The sequence below is a fragment of the Salvelinus sp. IW2-2015 genome, linkage group LG4q.1:29 (genome assembly GCF_002910315.2).
Source record: "Salvelinus sp. IW2-2015 linkage group LG4q.1:29, ASM291031v2, whole genome shotgun sequence".
NCBI classification, from domain to species: Eukaryota; Metazoa; Chordata; class Actinopteri; order Salmoniformes; family Salmonidae; genus Salvelinus; species Salvelinus sp. IW2-2015.
This window is the reverse complement of record NC_036842.1, coordinates 23,410,185-23,429,564: the sequence shown is the minus strand read 5'-3', so window position 1 is coordinate 23,429,564 and position 19,380 is coordinate 23,410,185. Positions and strand designations below refer to the sequence as shown.

The following is a 19,380-nucleotide window of genomic DNA, read 5'->3' as shown; positions in this document are numbered from 1 at the left end:
AACGGATGATCTCTGCATGTGTGGTTCCCACCGTGAAGCATGGAGGAGGTGGTGTGATGGTGCTTTGATGGTGACACTGTCTGTGATTTACTTAGAATTCAAGGTACACAACCAGCATGGCTACCACAGCATTCTGCAGCAATACGCCAACCCATCTGGTTTACGCTTAGTGGGACTATCATTTGTTTTTCAACAGGACAATGACCCAAAACACACCTCCAGGCTGTGTAAGGGCTATTTGACCAAGGAAAGTGATGGAGTGCTGCATCAAATGTCCTGGCCTCCACAATCACCTGACCTCAACCCAATTGAGATGGTTTGGGATGAGTTGGACCGCAGAGTGAAGAAAAATCAGCCAACAAGTGCTCAGCATACGTGGGAACTCCTTCAAGACTGTTGGAAAAAGCATTCCTCATGAAGCTGGTTGAGAGAATGCCAAGAGTGTGCAAATCTGTCATCAAGGCAAAAAGGGTGGCTACTTTGAAGAATCTAAAATATATTTAGATTTGTTGAACACTTTTTTAGTTTCTACATGATTCCTTGTGTTATTTCATAGTTGATGTCTTCACTATTATTCTACAATGTAGAAAATATTAAAAATAAAGAAAAACCCTTGAATGAGTAGGCGTGTCCAAACTTTTGACTGTTACTGCACGCACATACCAACATAGGAATTGGGTAAAATACTAACACAAGACTGATGGAGAATCTGAAATGAAAATATGTTACATATGAGAATGTGTGACCTTGCTGATACCGTCCTCCAGCCTGGCGGCCTCGTCGCGGGTGTGGTCCAGCTCCACATGCAGCTGAGCAGACTCCGCCTCTGCCCTCTCCTTGTCCCTCCTCTCGCTTTCCAGCTGGTGGCGGATGTCCATCTTGTCCCCGGCATTGTGGATGGAGTAGAGGTCAGCCACCCTCTGTCTCTCCTGCTCCAGCTGGGCCCTGCATCGAGCCAACTCCGCCTGCTCCCCCCCGGCCGCCTCCCTCAGGACCTCCAGCTCTGTGGCCGCTGCTGCCCTATCCCTGCGCTCCATCTCAGCCTGCCGCTCAGCCATGTGCACCCTCTCCTTTAGCGCTGATATCAGGCCCTGGGCTTCTGCGTTGTCCTGCTCGGCCATTTTCAGTGCCCCGCTCAGGCGCTGCTGCACCCCCAGCAGCTGCTCCCTCTCGAAGTGGGTCCCATCAGTCAGGTCCACGTAGCGGCGCTCCAGCTCCAGGTAGCGGCTGCTCTTAGTGTCCTCCTCGTCGACCGGGGCGTAGGCCACGCGGTGCTCGTCCAGCAGGCCCCGGAAGTAGTCCATCTGCTGGCCGTACAACTCCAGCCGGTCACCTTGCTGGCACAAGGAGTCCACCAGGATGACCCGCTCCTCGCCCAGCCGCTCGTTCTCTGTGCTTAGTTCCTGGGTGATCTGCTGCAGGTCGGCCAGCTCCTGTAGTGTGGCCTGGAGCTCCTCAGAGGTGCAGTGCTGGTTCTCCTCCATCTGGTGAATGCGCTCCGTTAGACAGGCCACCGACACCTCGCTGGTGTTGCCACTGCTGCCTCTACGGGAGCGCTCGCAGTGACTCGGTGGCCCGCCCTCTGACTCAGAGGAGGAGCAGCAGGCAGAGGCAGAACCAGAGGGGGCGTCCAGGGCGTCATCGCTGGAGGTGATCGGCTGGTAGGCTTCGCTGCACTCGCTGTCGGCTGCCTCAGGGGAGATGGCTCGCCGGGGGTCCAGAAGGTCTTCATTGGAGCCGCAGGCAGAGCTGTGCGGGGAGACCCCATGTTGAAAAGAGGCCCGTTGGAACCCTCCATCTCTGCCACCGCTGGCTGGGGGAAGCTCTGGGCTGAGGCAGGAGTCTCGCGGGGCTTTGAGGGAGCAGTCCAGCCTCTGTTCCAGGGAGAAACCCAGGGCATTGAGGCGGTCCTTCAGCATGCGGTTCTCACTCTTTAGCATGTTCAGTTCCCCGCGGATCCCCTGGTTCTGGTCCTGCAGCAAGAGCAGGGTGGACTCAACGTCTGTATAGATGAGCGGAGTAGGGGCTTCTTTCTTCTGTTCCTGTGGGGGCTCAGCCTCAGCAGTCTCCTCTCCCTCGCCCCTCTCTCTGCTCCCCCCATCCTCCTCAGGCAGGCCTAGCTGGACACGGACGGCCCGCAGCTCGGTGCGCAGTTGGAGGATCTCCACGTCTTTGCTCTTGGCCAGGCCCAGCAGGTCCTTCACCCTGCTCTCCAGGACAGTCTTATTGCTGAGCTGCCCATCCGACCTGGACTTGCTCATACGGGACTCGGACTCAGTCATGGCCCGGCTGCGGACTCTCTTGGGCGGTGCCAAGGCGTCCGAGGGTCCAGAGAGCTTCCTGCTGGCGGTGCCAGTTCTGGAGCGTTCTCGCAGGCCCTCCCGGGATGAACCGGGCTCCTTCACCACAGAGGAGGTCCCACGCTTGCCTGAGGAGTACACTACAACACGTTATTGAAGGTAAAGAAGTTAGAGCTAAATCACAAACCAGAGTGTAGTCTGTTTGTAGCTCTATGGTTGATGTACCTGAGCTAGTCTTTGTCTTGCCCTCTGGGCTGCTGGTACATGTAGTGGAAGAGGTTGAAGAGTGGGCAGAACTAGTCTTCTTGAACTTAGCAACAGTGCTGATCCCAGCAGAGGCTCCACTGCCTACTGTTGTTGCTGATGACAAGTCATCGCTGCTCTTCGCCTGGCCAAAGAGAAAGATGATAGTTAACACACCACCTATTGGACCTATAAAGATAATCGGCTTCATGGTTGCTCTTTGTATGTAGCCAAAGTGCACGCATGGTTATTTGCATGTGCCTTCTGCATTTGTACCTTAGAGAGTGGTGCGGTAGAGGAGGTCTTGGCCGTATTCTTGCCGGCTGTGCCCATGTTGGCGCCCTCAGGCTTGACTCTCTCCCCAGTCTGGGCCTTAGTGCCTGCTGCCGTGGCTTTGGATACGCCGGCCACTGGCCTGGTCGTCTTCCTCATACTGGGCTCTAGGTTTCTCAGACATTTACAATGCAATCTGTGTGGAACAAAAACACACAAGCATACAGGAGTTAATAACAGGATGAGGTGGTAACGCATGCGTCACAGAGGGTTTCTAGTTTCTCAGTCAGAGGAAAAACTATTTCATTATTATGCCATAATTAACATCAGTGAACAACCTCTTACAACTAACGTAAATATTGAACCCACACAAAACGCAGCCTACAACTACAAGAATTAGTAGGCAGCCCAACAGTCTAAAAACTAGTTTGTAAATCATTTGTTTTAAATCAATTTCCAGAATAAGCAATTAGCCTAGATTGCCTTTTTAAAAATCCAGTTAGTTACCTGATGCCTGTGGCAGTAGTTTTCTTTGGAGAACACGGTCTGTCATCTATGGGCTAGCTAGTAACTAAGGAGTTGCTGTCTAGTCTGGAGTACGGACAAAATGACTTTACAGTTCTTCTGTGCTGTGGTCGATGCTATTTATGTTCAAACGCCAGCCAGCACTACATCCTTCTCAGACACTGACTCACACAGATCACACGAGGGAGTGGTCATTGGATGCAGATCTGAAAGCACACGAGGCGTGTGACTGGAGGTCTCAGGCCTGTAGCTACAGTTGAAGTCGGAAGTTTACATAAACCTTAGCCAAATACATTTACACTCATTTTTTCACAATTTCTGTGAAAAAAATGTATCCTAGAAAAATCCCTGTCTTAGGTCAGTTAAGATCACCACTTTATTTTAAGAATGTGAAATGTCAGAATAATAGTAGATTTAATGATTTATTTAATCACATTCCCAGTGGGTCAGAAGTTTACATACATTCAATTAGTATTTGGTAGCATGGCTTTTAAATTGTTTAACTTGGGTCAAACATTTCGGGTAGCCTTCCACAAGCTTCCCACAATAAGTTGGGTGAATTTTGGCCCATTCCTCCTGACAGAGCTGGTGTAACTGAGTCAGGTTTGTAGGCCTCCTTGCTCGCACACGCTTTTTCAGTTCTGCCAACAATTCTTTCTATGGGATTGAGGTCAAGGCTTTGTGATGGCCACTCCAATACCTTGACTTTGTTGTCCTTAAGCCATTTTGCCACAACTTTGGAAGTATGCTTGGGGTCATTGTCCATTTGGAAGACCCATTTGCAACCAAGCTTTAACTTCCTGACTGATGTCTTCAGATGTTGCTTCAATATATCCACATCATTTTCCTGCCTCATGATGCCATCTATTTTGTGAAGTGGACCAGTCCCTCCTGCAGCAAAGCACCCCCACAGCATGATGCTGCCACCCCCGTGCTTCACGGTTGGGATGGTATTCTTTGGCTTGCAAGCCTCCCCCTTTTTCCTCCAAACATAATGATGATCATTATGGCCAAACAGTTATTTTTTTTCATCAGACCAGAGGACATTTCTCCAAAAAGTACAATCTTTGTCCCCATGTGCAGTTGCAAACCGTAGTCTGGTTGTTTTATGGCGGTTTTGGAGCAGTGGCTTCTTCCTTGCTGAGTGGTCTTTCAGGTTATGTCGATATTAGACTCGTTTTACTGTGGATATAGATACTTTTGTACCCGTTTCCTCCGGCATCTTCACACGGTCCTTTGCTGTTGTTCTGGGATTGATTTGCACTTTTCGCACCAAAGTACGTTCATCTCTAGGAGACAGAACGCGTCTCCTTCCTGAGCGGTATGACGGCTGCGTGGTCCCATGGTGTTTACACTTGCATACTATTGTTTGTACAGATGAACGTGGTACCTTCAGGCGAAATTGCTCCAAAGGATGAACCAGACTTGTGGAGGTCTACAATTGTTTTTCTGAGGTCTTTGCTGATTTCCCCATGATGTCAAGCAAAGAGGCACTGAGTTTGAAGGTAGGCCTTGAAATACATCCACAGGTACACCTCCAATTGACTCAAATTATGTCATTTAGCATATCACAAGCTCCTAAAGCCATGATATCGTTTTCTGGAATTTTCCAAGCTGTTTAAAGGCACAGTCAAGTTAGTGCTTGTAAACTTTTGACCCACTGGAATTGTGATACAGTGAATTATAAGTGAAATAATCTGTCTGTAAACAATTGTTGGAAAAATTACTTGTGTCATGCACAAAGTAGATGTCCTAACTGACTTGCCAAAACCATAGTTTGTTAACAAGAAATTAGTGAAAAACGAGTTAATGATTCCAACCTAAGTGTATGTAAACTTCCGACTTCAACTGTATCTGCCTCTTATCACAACATCACGAGGAGGTTGTACTGTAGCTGCCTCTTATCACAACATCACATGTACTGTAGCTGCAGCAGTAATGGTGGTCTGGGCAGGTCGACTGGGCCTTACGAGGCATGAGGAGCCTGTGTGTGCAGGCCTATAACGGTGCCCAGACAATGAGAAAAAACACTCACTTTCAGTTGGCTTGTCTAAGATGGCGACCCTCTTTTTCTTCAAGATAAGACTGATTATTCACATTGATCGTCATCACCTAGACTGAAGCACATATTGCCTGACTGACGAACAGTCTGTAAGTCCCCATTCCCAGATCAGTCTATTCATACCACAGATAAAGCTGGACCATTATAACCACTACCCTGCAAAACCACGCAAGATAGCTTTGAACATTTTTACAAAGACAGGTATACCCATAGTAACCATAACATTTCCTCTCCCCAGCCCCCTTCCCTTATCTTTGAACTAGATCCGTTTGAACTGTAGACAAAGCAACTAGATGTCTAGAGACACACCCAACCTAACAGACATCTGCCCACCCACATGGTTCACTGACTGAGTTGGGGCATCCAGTAACAGGGAGGATCCTTGTAGTGCATCATGTTCAAACAACAAGAGGCAGGATATCAACACCACCCTGAGTCAGATAGTTTCTAGAAAGGCTTACTGAGGATGCAGCCAGAATCAGAATTGGTGGCAGTTGTGAAAACCTCATCTTTCAGGCTCCTTCTGTAGAGTGAAGTATTATGATAAAGTATCAGTACCAGAAGAATTTAGCCTAGTCTAATTGTTTTACCAAAAAAGGAAATACATAGCCTAAGCTACAGTAAATAAACATCCTGGGCTGGCCATGGTGAGCTTTATGATATTAGTACCAGGGCGTCGAGGTAGAAATGTTTGCGCTGAAGATGGATCGGACAATAAGACTAGAAAATTATACCATAGCTGGAATTCTGGAGTTGAAGAGTAGAGGGAATGGGACGACAGGGTAATACCACTCAGTATGCACTAGCATAACTCAGTGTTGTGTGTAGGACATACTTTCTTCATTTGAAATGAGGGAGTAACACACACACAGACAACGGAACAAGTATAGCCAACTCAGCAATTTTAAAGGGCAGTGTTTCTGTTGTTTCAAGTCCATGTGTTAAAAAGCTTTACCTGTTAACTGCAACATAAAATGCAACTGTTGTTCTGAAATGTAGCCTATTCTTTTAAAAGCTTTCTCAATGCACTCTCAGCCTAAAACTTGAATCAGTTGCCTAAGATTAAAATCTAATTTGAAAAGAATATGATCACAGCGGAGAGCCCAAGGGTGAGCCAGCGTCTAATGACCGAGCCTGACCTTGAGTGAGCCACTGACTGGGTAAAAGTCTGAGCTTAGGCTGGTGTCTTTGGATCCCCACTGAGTCTGGCTGACTGTAATTTCCTATTGACCTAATTAAAGCCAATACTAAATCAGACCAAATAGATACTGGAGGAAGTGAGGGGGGACTATGAATGCATAGTATGGTTTGTACAAGGCCTATATAGATTGGTGCTGCTGAGGGTGGAGAACAGACAAAAGTTTGACACAACCACCAGGAAACAACTCTAGAAAGCAAAGAGAGACAGAGGTCGGATGGGGGGGGGGTTGATATGTGGAGCCGGAAGAAAAGAGAGCAGATGAATGATACAATCAAGTTAGTTGCTGACTAACAGATTGAGCATTGCTTGAGTGTGACTCTCAGTCTCTCACACAGGACAGTAACAACTGCTTGTAGGCCCTAACCCTGCTGAATACCACAAATGAACCTTGTTCACTATGGCAGGGGTAGGATGCAGAGGTGCCAGGTTTTCAAAACACTTCTGTCTGTTTTAAGAGAGCAGCTGCACCATTATTTACAGCACCAGATGGCTCCTGACAGATCTCATATCATATCAAGGTTTAATTTGCAGAACACCGTGTTGAGCATCACAGAAGAGGAATACATAAAGAATATTGTCACGAAAGCCAGATCATCCACAAGGCCAGAAAAACATGATAACGCAAGAAGAACATGATTCCAGTGTTTCCCCTATATGCATTTAGCAGTGGCGGATTCACTGTCCATGCTACGGTTACATAGATAGAGAACAGGCCTAGGCTACATTTGCTGCTCCACAATACACTTAGGCTGACTGTTTCAATGCATACACAGCGTGAGAGAATAAAACCACACTGACTGGATAGTCTCTCTACTGCCTCAAATTCCTCATCTTGCTCCTAAAAACGATGACCCTATAACACTGGCCCTCCTCTCTTCTCCTTTTCCCCCATAGCTTTAATAACACAAGCTGAAACCCCTTCCCCCATGTCCAGGGACCTCACGCAGGTTTGGAGGAATGTTGGGGATTTTTGGGGACATTGTGTGGCCCGGAATGTGCTGCAGGCAGCAAAAGTCAATACCAGTTGTCTGCTCAATAAACTATGTTAATTGCTTGCCAGACTGTGATTTTTACTGCACCATGTCAAATGATTCTTCATGCCAGTTACTATTTATTAATCTCAATCTATTCCAGGGTGCAGAATGGCACTAGAAGTAGCAAACTAATAAGGCTTAGTGTGACATGTAATGATCACAACAAAAGGTCACTGGCAGTCCCAATATATATTTGGTGGTTGCAGCTAAATGAGCATGACTACTCAAGAGATACATCTCCTTCACATAGTGTGAAACATCACATGAATGATAAATAGTTTGACAGGTCACTGATAGTGGACACACTACCATGGCTGGCAGAACACACTACTATGATGTCAACCCTATTCTGACTTTATGCAATGTGATAGTATGGCTGCAATATAAATTGTGTCTCAATTTGGTCAAAACGAGTGATTTTTCCTTACCCTAACCCTTCTCATCTTTGTTAGGGGGGGATGAAAGTAGCTAGCTAACGAAATGAAAAGACAACAGTAATGTTATTGTATTTTGTTATCTAGCATACTATTTAGTTAGCTAGGTAGATATGTATTGTTTCTATACATTGTAATTATCAGACACTGCTGGCTCGATGAAGTTACTGTAACGTTAGCTAGCTACGTTAAATCGTTAGCTAGCTAGCTAGCCACCTACAATACATGTAGCTAGCTAGTTACACACAAGCAATCACAATTTGAAAAACATCTAACACATTTTACCTGGAATTCTTTGGTAGAGATAATCGAATGACTCGGATACCATCGGTTTGAAGTTACAATATGCAGTTATTGGTCATTTCATGCACTCCATCCTCAGCGTCCCTGCCCCTTAATTTTCTCCATTGACAGGACACACACAGCATGAGCACCGTAGAGCGAGCATTCCCGATTAATGGTTGGAATTGTGGGACGTCGCCTGACAGATCCCTCTCCACGTCCTTTTTGGAATGTAGCAAATTATATGGTGGGGGCCATTACGATGAGGGGCCTAGGCATTCTCTGATGCACATGTCGAGGATAAAATGTGATAATAACGACATGTAGTGAATCTGTGATGCGGTGATATGTATGCGATCTGTAAAATCTAGTAGGGTCCAGGTCAAGATATGCTCAATTGAAGATATAAGGCATTGCCATATTTTTACACAGATAGCGATTTTATTTAACATTTTGTGTACAAACAGAGGCTGCAAATGCCTTCCAAACATGTATTTTCCTCAAACTACAGTATCCCTTTTTACAGACTGTCATGTCATGACATAACATGTATGTTGACCAGAAGGAAATAAATCTAAATTGAAAAACAGAAAAAAGGTCAAATGTATTTTTTTGTGGATGACCAGCAAGTACCATCATTTTAGCTTCACACAATTAACTAGAAAATGTGGAATAAAACACACATATTCCCAAGATGTCAAAATATGGTTTCAGGTCATTTAAAATACATTTATTAAGGGAGTGAATTATAATAACCTATTGCCAGGCTCATGTCAACTTACAAGGACTGAAAGAATGAATATTCATTCATCATACAGTATGCATACACTGAAATGCTAAAGTCGTACATAGAGTAATATATTCCATATTTTTAGACTTTAAAACATAGTACACATATTTAGAATAATCTTATGTTGACATATATTACTTTTTTATGAAAGAGGCAGGGTAAGTGACTAGCCCTATGAAGAATCACACTGACAATCAATAACCAAGTTCTCTTTCAGTTGAAGCCTAATTACTCAACTGTTTTATTAATATGATTAATCCTAAATGTATTGCCCAAACTTTGATGAACATCACAATAAATAAACCTAAGAACCCAATGTCTCTAGTATGATACATACAATACATATTGTACAACCATAAAACAAGGTTAGAGAGATGACTAACCTATATAAACTCAAATAACCTTCATCTTTCCTTGCAAATATTTTCAAAACCACAGAAAATGTCCTAAAGCATCACAGTGGGCAGTCTGGAGTAAAACCAAAAGGAACTGAAAGTGCAAGCCCCTCCAAATGAGATCATGTTTTGGATTAGTGACATGTTGATACATACAGTAGTTACAGTTAGGACAACAGATGGTTACAAACTGTTTGGCAGTTATTTGAAAAAACAAAGGACATCTTGCAAATGAACGATACACAGCATAGCATAGAGCCTTGAGAGATATTATCTATATATGAGTCAGATAACATGACAGTGAATTTTATAGTATAAGTATAGATACCACTTTGCCACTTTGCTACTACTAATATATTTTCCTTCAGATGAGGGTATTCATCTCCGTAAATACAGTAGACTTCATTTTACACAGAACTGGAACAGAAAAGCTGAAAATTAGTTATTTTGCTAATGTTGAGAGAGCTAAGGCAGAGTGAGGGTTATTGACCAAGCATTTCTGTGTCTGTCTCGTATGATTGCAAAAATGAATTGGGCTTAGCTTGGTATCATAATATTCAGATGAGATCTCCCACACGGGCTAATAGTACCATGAAGTGCGATACCAAACTCTACGTTCATGTATTGGTCTCAAAATAGGTGCCTTAAGGACAGATCTGTTTTCTCAAAAGGCGAGGGAGACTACAGCACCCCAGTAAGTCCCCTTACAGCAATTCCACTGACACATTGAAATCCACGGCATACGTTCTGAATAAAAGCTATAACGCGGAGGCACAATGGAGCAGAGCATGTCACATTGAGCACTAATTATATAAATCAAAGAGATCCAAATGAATGGTGAATGCACTGCCTTTCTCGCTCATAATCAATGGCTTCCTCCAATGTAGTTATGTGTATGGGACATGTGAGGATATATTAGGACAAAATGTGTTACTAAAATTATGACTATGGCTATTAACTGGAGCTGATTTAATTGATATGTTAGCATATGGATAAGTCAGGATTTTAATTGTTATGTCTTAATTCTACGTTTTTTACAGCAAATCGTCCCATTATTTCATTCACTCACTCACGCATGTGTGCGCATGAATGTTGCATGTACAACCACACACTCAGATGCCAGATTTTACACTAGCTACTGACAGTCAAAACTGTCGGAAATGTCTCTGCTAACTTCAAAATGTCGGAGTTCTTCATGAAATCTCAGTAGTGCAGACAGTAGTACAGACTGAGTTAGTAAACACATTACTTGTTAACAATTATCCAGCCAGAATGAAATATCATAACATATTTTAAGCTTGGTTATCAAAACCAAAACACTTGTTGGTCGATAACATCCTGCTGCCCAATATAACAATATGTTTATGACAACACACAGAAGAAAATAACTTTAATCAAACATGCCTGCATGCCTGCAGGTACTGAAATGAAAACCATTCTAATATAATCTTCTCTTCTTTCCTTCCAAACAAAATATTCTAAGAGCATTTTCTTTTCCATGGCCCTTTGGTGGGTTACTATCAGGCAGACCAGGAGGGAGAAGAGCTTAAGGAAGGGTGTAGAGGACAGTTAATGACAGCTGTCCAGCCACCCTCATAAATATGGGTGAGAAAAGGATGGGTCACTTTCATTGAAAAGAAGATAAACAAGTATTCCTTCATAACATCAACAGAATGGTCCACTTTGGATAAGATGTAGAGCGCCCACAATTTAGCGCAACTTGTTTGAAACAGGTTAATTCTTTTCATTTTCATGAGAATAACTGTCTCCACCAACACAGCTGTAGAGAGGAAACATGTTATTGTTGTAAGTTGTAGAAAGGGAACATGTTATTATTGTAAATTGTAGAGAGGAAACATGTTATTGTTGTTCTGTATACAACTAAATGTACTGTTTTGTATCCTACTTCAGTAACACATCAATATTTCAGGGTGGGTGGTTGGGGACTGGAACACTCAAACAGATGAAGAGGGGTTGTGACATTGGCATTCAAACATGGAGTCTTACCTTCATGATGGATAAATGGCTAACATTAGGCTGGACAAAACTGCAGTTATTCCCACAACAAGGCTACATCCTGGTTACATAGGCAGCATATGATCTCCCATCACCTCAGACCTCCAGGACTCAAGTCTGTAACCTATACCACCTTCATCAAATCAAAACAAACACATAGAAAAAAACATGTAGACTTCTACCCCCCCCCCCCCCAGTTTTTCTTCTTCATAAATTATAATCATAACAATGATTATTACACTGTTAAAATAAGTAAAATAAAACAATTATAGCATTATGATTATGTACATACTGTACTGTATCTGTAAATACAATAGTTTTATTTTATCCCAAACAACAGATCATTTTGGCAAGATCTCCGATGTTACCATGAGGACATCTCCGGACTAAGGATATGAATGCAGACAAACTCCTATGTTAGAACATCTATTGCTTCCTGGGGATTTAAGCTGAGGACTACTTGAAACACAACGAACACAAAAAGGGGGAATTGCTTTATGGTCCAAACTGTAGGCAGTCTTATTATAATTGATAGATAATCTGTTTCTGTCAACTGTTCCTATTTCACAAATGCCTTTGTTGCAGTCTCCCTGTCTCTGCCTTTGTCCAAGGCTTGTTTACCTTGTAAACACTTTTTTGATGTTGTGAGTGGTGGATTCCTGGGACACACAAATAGACTGGTGATCCTGACAGCTCTGGATGTTCCTGTTTAAAAGTCTTCAGAGAAACCCAGATGTTCCTTTTCAACATAACTCTCGTAGCATTGTGGTCCTGATGTATCATGTGTAAAACATACGGTTTGAATCTCTTCAGCAGTGGATTAAGAAATAACTCAACATTTGAAAAGGCTAAACACAACGCTGTGCAGGCTCTGCCTGTTTTTCTGCCTACAAAGCAGGAGCCAATAGCACCAAAAAAACAAAAAACAACCTTGGACACTCTTTTCCCCTACATGCTGATCAGACTCAAATTGAAGTGTTTCATTTATGGTTGCAGCAGGCATGTTCAGTAGTGGCATTCATTCCGTACACCGTACACAAGCTGTGGAGCTTCGACATGAGAGCGAAGAGACAGAGCGAGGAGAGGAGGATATGTTGCGTCAGAGAGGCACAAAGAGTCACACTGGCTATTGGGTGTGATGTATTAATGCGTTATCGTCATCAGATATGTGTGATACAACAGAGGATTGGTGTCCACCCTCTTGTTCTCAGAGGGGTGGTGGCGCCCTCTGCAAGGTATGTCCAGAATCAGTGCAGAATACATCTCCTGCTACAGTCCAGCAAAGGCCATTCTCACTCTCAGTAGCCTTCCCAAACGGACATACTGTACTGTAGACTCAGTTTGAGTCGACGTCTCCATCTCACCCTCTCTCCCCCATTGTCTTCATGATGGGAACCTGTGGAACACTCTACACTTCGGTGGAGAAGAGGATGCTCTGACGCTTACTGTCCGGCGTGGGGATGGTCTCCAGCTGGAGGAAGTACAGCAACACCTGGACCTGGAGGGACAGACGGACAGTTAGAGGGACATCAATATCAAAGAAGAGGGATGGGGTGAGGAACAGAGACTATATCGCCTACTTGTGACATGACCTCCAGGGACCAGCTGTCTCCCATGCTGATCGGCTGCGTGGGGTTGGTGGGGATCTTGCTGTCCTTCTCTGCAGGCCGCAGCAGGGTGGGGCCAAACACTGTGGCCAGGTTGTGGAGGGACATCTTGTTGATGCTCTCCTTGTCAGCCACCCTGGGGAGCAGGGAGAGACAGAGGGTGAATGGCGGCTCATGGTAATACACCAAGTGAAAGGACCTAATAATCACTGTATTACTTATTCAAAGAAAGAGTTTGGGATCTGCTTGTCTCTAAATGCCTGTGTTTGTCTGTACATAGCTCTATGTCTGTGGTAGCTCTATGTCTGTGGTAGCTCTATGTCTGTGGTAGCTCTATGTCTGTGGTAGCTCTATGTCTGTGGTAGCTTATGTCTGTGTAGCTCTTGTCTGTGGTTGCTCTATTACTGTGGTAGCTCTATGCTGTGGTAAGCTCTATGACTGTGGAGCTCTATAGTCTCTGTGTGTAGCTCTATGTCTGTGGTAGCTCTATGTCTGTGGTAGCTCTTGTCTGTGGTTGCTCTATTACTGTGGTAGCTCTATGACTGTGGTAGCTCTATGACTGTGGTAGCTCTTGACTGTGGTAGCTCTATGTCTGTGGTAGCTCTATGACTGTGGTAGCTCTATGACTGTGGTAGCTCTATGTCTGTGGTAGCTCTATGTCTGTGGTAGCTCTATGATGACTGTGGTAGCTCTATGACTGTGGTAGCTCTATGACTGTGGTAGCTCTATGTCTGTTGGAGCTCTATGTCTGTGGTAGCTCTATGACTGTGGTAAGCTCTATGTCTGTGGTAGCTCTATGTCTGTGGTAGCTCTATGTCCTGTGGTTGCTCTATACTGTGGTAGCTCTATGACTGTGGTAGCTCTATGACTGTGGTAGCTCTATGACTGTGGTAGCTTCTATGTCTGTGGTAGCTCTATGACTGTGGTAGCTCTATGTCTGTGGTAGCTCTATGTCTGTGGTAGCTCTATGACTGTGGTAGCTCTATGTCTGTGGTAGGCCTATGTCTGTGGTAGCTCTATGTCTGTGGTAGCTCTATGTCTGTGGTAGCTCTATGGTCTGTGTAGCTCTATGACTGTGGTAGGTCTATGTCTGTGGTAGCTCTATGTCTGTGGTAGCTCTATGTCTGTGGTAGCGCTATGTCTGTGGTACGCATGCCTGTGGTAGCTCTATGTCTGTGGTAGCTCTATGTCTGTGGTAGCTCTATGACTGTGGTAGCTCTATGACTGTGTGTCTGTCTGTGTGTACCTCTTCAAGTGATCCAGCAGGAAGAGAAATGTGACCAGGTTGGGTTCTGGCAGTGACAGCAGTAGATTCAGCATGCAGCTCTCTTTGGCAACGCTGTCAGACAGGGCTGCAGACAGAGAGACAGAGATTCACACATTAACCTGAGTGCTAAGTTATACCATGATAATACTATAGGTACAGTACCAGTCAAAAGTTTGGACACACCTACTCATTCAAGGGTTTTTCATTATTTTTACTATTTTCTACATTCTAGAATAATAGTTAAGACATCACAACTATGAAATAACTCATATCGAATCATGTAGTAAGCAAAAAAAGTGTTAAACAAATCAATATTTTATATTTGAGATTCTTCAAAGTAGCCACCCTTTGCCTTGATGACAGCTTTGCACACTTTTGGCATTCTCTCAACCAGCTTCATGAGGTAGTCACCTGGAATATATTTCAATTAACAGATGTGCCTTGCTAAAAGTTAATTTGTGGAATTTCTTTCCTTCTTAATGGGTTTGAGCCAATCAGTTGTGTTGTGACATGGTAGGGGTGGTATACATAAGATAGTATTTTACCAAATAGGCCTATGTCCATATTATGACAAGAACAGCTCAAATAAGCAAAGAGAAACAACAGTCCATCATTACTTTAAGACATGAAGATCAGTCAATTCAGAAAACTTCAAGAACTTTGAAAAAAATGTCAGGCGCAGTTGCTATGATGAAACTGGCTCTCATGAGGACCTCCACAGGAAAGGAAGACCCAGAGTTACCTCTGCTGCAGATGATAAGTTCATTAGAGTAAACTGTACCTCAGATTGCAGCCCAAATAAATGCTTCACAGAGTTCAAGTAACAGACATCTCAACATCAACTGTTCAGAGGTGACTGCGTGAATCAGGCCTTCGTGGTCAAATTGCTGCAAAGAAACCAGTACTAAAGGACACCAATAAGAAGAAGAGACTTGCTTGGCCAAGAAACACGAGCAATGGACATTATACCGGTGGAAATCTGTCCTTTGGTCTGATGAGTCCAAATTTGAGATTTTTGGTTCCAAACCCCGTGTCTTTGTGAGACGCAGAGTAGGTGAACGGATGATCTCCACTAGACGTCGACCGATTATGATTTTTCAACGCCGATACCGATTATTGGAGGACAAAAAAAAGCTGATACCGGTTAATCGGCCGATTTTTTATATATTTGTGCATAAATGACAATTACAACAATCCTGAATGAACAATGAACACTTTTATTTTAACTTAATATAATACATAAATAAAATCAATTTGGTCTCAAATAAATAATGAAACATGTTCAATTTGGTTTAAATAATGCAAAAACACAGTGTTGGAGAAGAAAGAAAAAGTGCAATGTGTGCCATGCTCAGAACATGAGAACATATGAAAGCTAGTGGTTCCTTATAACATGAGTCTTCAATATTCCCAGTTAAGAAGTTTTAGGTTGTAGTTATTATAGGAATTATAGGACTATTTCTCTCTATACCATTTGTATTTCATATACCTTTGACTATTGGATGTTCTTATAGGCACTTTAGTATTGCCAGCCTAATCTCGGAGGTTGATAGGCTTGAAGTCATAAACAGCGCTGAGAATCAAGCATTGCTTAGAGATGCTGTTTGAATGAATGCTTACGAGCCTGCTGCTGCCTACCACCGCTCAGTCAGACTGCTCTATCAAATCATATACTTAATTATAATATAATAAANTATAGGACTATTTCTCTCTATACCATTTGTATTTCATATACCTTTGACTATTGGATGTTCTTATAGGCACTTTAGTATTGCCAGCCTAATCTCGGAGGTTGATAGGCTTGAAGTCATAAACAGCGCTGAGAATCAAGCATTGCTTAGAGATGCTGTTTGAATGAATGCTTACGAGCCTGCTGCTGCCTACCACCGCTCAGTCAGACTGCTCTATCAAATCATATACTTAATTATAATATAATAAACACACAGAAATATGACCCTTTGGTCATTAATATGGTCAAATCCGGAAACAATCATTTCGAAAACGAAACGTTTATTCTTTCAGTGAAATACGGAACCGTTACGGGTGGCAATCCTAAGTCTAAATATTGCTGTTACATTGCACAACCTTCAATGTTATGTCATAATTATGTAAAATTCTGGCAAATTAATTACGGTCTTTGTTAGGAATAAATGGCCTTTCAACAGTTCGCAACGAGCCAGGTGGCCCAAACTGCTGCATATACCCTGACTCTGCTTGCACTGAACGCAAGAGAAGTGACACAATTTCCCTAGTTAATATTGCCTGCTAACATTAATTTATTTTAACTACATATGCAGGTTTAAAAATATATACTTGTGTATTGATTTTAAGAAAGGCATTGATGTTTATGGTTAGGTTTATGGTTATGTTTATGGTTATGGTTGCAACGATTGTGCTTTTTTCGCGAGTGCGCTTTTGTTAAATCATCACCTGTTTGGCGAAGTTGAAGTAGGCTGTGATTCGATAATAAATTAACAGCCACCGCATTGATTATATGCAACGCAGAACAAGCTAGTTAACTTAGTAATATCATCAACCATGTGTAGTTAACTAGTGATTATGTAAATATTTATTGTTTTTTATAAGATAAGTTTAATGCTGGCTAGCAACTTACCATGGCTCCTTGCAGCCACAAGGTCCTTTTGATGCTGCACTCGCGTAACAGTTGGTCAACCTGCCACGCAGTCTCTCCGTGTATTGTAATGTAATCGGCATCCAAAAAGGCCGATTACCGATTGTTATGAAAATTTGAAATCGGCCATAATTAATCGCCCATGCAGATTAATCGGACGACCTCTAATCTCCACATGTGTGGTTCGCACGTGAAGCATGGAAGAGGAGGTGTGATGGTGCTTTGCTGGTGACACTGTCAGTGATTTATTTGGAATTCAAGGCACACTTAACCAGCATGGCTACCACAGCATTCTGTAGTGATACATCATCCCATCTGGTTTGCGCTTAATTGGGACTATCATTTGTTTTTCAACAGGACAATGACCCAAAACACACCTCCAGGCTATTTGACCAAGGAGAGTGATGGAGTGCTACATCAGATTATCTGACGTCCACAATCACCGCAGAGTGAAGGAAAAGCAGCCATCAAGGGCTCAGCATATGTGGGAACTCCTTCAAGACTGTTGGAAAAGCATTCCTCATGAAGCTGGTTGAGAGAATGCCAAGAGTGTGCAAAGCTGTCATCAAGGCAAAGGGTGGCTACTTTGAAGAATGTACACTTTTTTGGTTACTGCATGATTCCATATGTGTTATTTCATAGTTTAGATGTCTTCACTATTATTCTACAATGTAGAAAATAGTAAAAATATAGAAAAACCCTGGAATGAGTAGGTTTTGACTGGTACTGTATAAGTGTCTGTTGGCCCTGTCAAAGGCCTGTGACTGACCAATGCCTCCTGCGAAGTTGGGGTACAGGTCGTCAGTGAAGAGGGGTTCTGGCAGCTCTCTGAAGTACAGCTTCAGAGTCCCGGCGATGGCGTTCACATCCATCTCACTCATCATCACAGACACGTCTTTGTTGTCTGTGGGAAAGATGGCAATGCTCAGAAAGACAGGTAGAAAGTGTAGCCATGGCAACGGCGGATGGGGAGGCCATTCACAAAAACACACTGCACTTCAGATCATTGGCAGTAAGACATTGGCTGAGAACGCAACATACCCCCCAAACTAAGCTGTAAATGTCATAATCAGAGAAATCACCACACACGAGTGCACACACAAACGTTCCTACACACGCACACAAATACACAAAATGCTAACACTAGCACACCCACACTTAGGAATTAGTAAGCCTACACAAGAAAATAAACTGGGTTAAGCACTTGACATATGGAAAATGTACCCATGATTCCCAACAACGGAGCACCATAATCAGAAGTTGACCTAGGGGACAGAGCAGGGTAAGACACATTGATTCTACAGTAGTCAGTCCAATAGACTTGAATTTACAAGGGAGTGCACAGAGAGGCTAGCCTGATGGAACCACCCTGATGGAAGCGGCCTGATTGCCGCATTCATTACTGTATTTCAGTTCACGTATCAAGGCTGGTTCCACCAAGCTACAGAAAGTCCACAGAGAGTATGCCATATGCTATACTGTAGCCTATTCCCACTTCCAGGGCTTTATTAAGAGGGGGAGCCAGGGGGAAGTAAGGCCTTGGTACTCACTGGTGTCGAAGGCAGCCTTCAGGACCTGGATGTCTGTAGCTACCCCTGAGACCCGGTAGATGCCCACCTCCTCCATCCCCCTCCGCTCAATCTCCTCCAGACACTGTCTGACGATATAGGGCACCTTGGAGTGCTCCCGTCTGGCATGGGGAAATACACAGACAGACAGACAGACAGACAGACAGACAGACAGACAGACAGACAGACAGACAGACAGACAGACAGACAGACAGACAGACAGACAGACAGACAGACGACAGACGATCAGACAGACAGACAGACAGACAGACAGACGACAGACAGACAGCAGACAGACAGACAGACAGACAGACAGACAGACAGACAGACAGACAGACAGACAGACAGACAGACAGACAGACAGACAGACAGACAGACAGACAGACAGACAGACAGAACAGACAGACAGACAGACGAGACAATTAAGTAATAACATACCATGGGGATATTTTTCTGTTGGATGCCACAGTTGCACACTAGTTGCATCTTTAATGTAATAGTATCAAAAATGTGTGAGCAATTATTAAAACAACAAAAAACATTCCACTGACAATGAGGTGTACTGCTGGCTGTCGCTGCATTGTTGAAGTATGTGAACGCAAAATATAAACACGCATTGACTTCGTACTTTATCATGTTTATTATTATCATGGCGACAAAATGCACACACTACCGCTGTGTGTGTTGTTGTGAGTTCACGGACTACAGCGCGCAGGTCGAGCTGGCAGTGGCAGGCAGCTCTGCAGTGATG

At 43.6% G+C, this 19,380-nt stretch overlaps 2 protein-coding genes across 2 annotated transcripts in view; both read right to left on the bottom strand.

Annotated features, from left to right (window-relative positions):
• Positions 1-8,621, bottom strand: part of LOC111961689 (cytospin-A-like) — a 44,363-nt gene extending 35,742 nt beyond the window's left edge. The window contains exons 1-4 of the mRNA XM_070439462.1: positions 8,358-8,621; positions 2,820-3,012; positions 2,526-2,688; positions 747-2,428 (exon numbers count right to left, since the gene is read on the bottom strand). Of these exons, the coding sequence (XP_070295563.1) occupies positions 747-2,428; positions 2,526-2,688; positions 2,820-2,975 (2,001 nt within the window). The 5' untranslated portion in view covers positions 2,976-3,012; positions 8,358-8,621. The remainder of the gene's footprint in view (positions 1-746; positions 2,429-2,525; positions 2,689-2,819; positions 3,013-8,357) is intronic.
• A 152-nt stretch (positions 8,622-8,773) lies between these two features.
• Positions 8,774-19,380, bottom strand: part of LOC111961688 (breakpoint cluster region protein-like) — a 36,221-nt gene continuing 25,614 nt past the window's right edge. The window contains exons 17-21 of the mRNA XM_023984139.1: positions 18,612-18,751; positions 17,831-17,965; positions 14,409-14,514; positions 13,136-13,298; positions 8,774-13,053 (exon numbers count right to left, since the gene is read on the bottom strand). Of these exons, the coding sequence (XP_023839907.1) occupies positions 12,964-13,053; positions 13,136-13,298; positions 14,409-14,514; positions 17,831-17,965; positions 18,612-18,751 (634 nt within the window). The 3' untranslated portion in view covers positions 8,774-12,963. The remainder of the gene's footprint in view (positions 13,054-13,135; positions 13,299-14,408; positions 14,515-17,830; positions 17,966-18,611; positions 18,752-19,380) is intronic.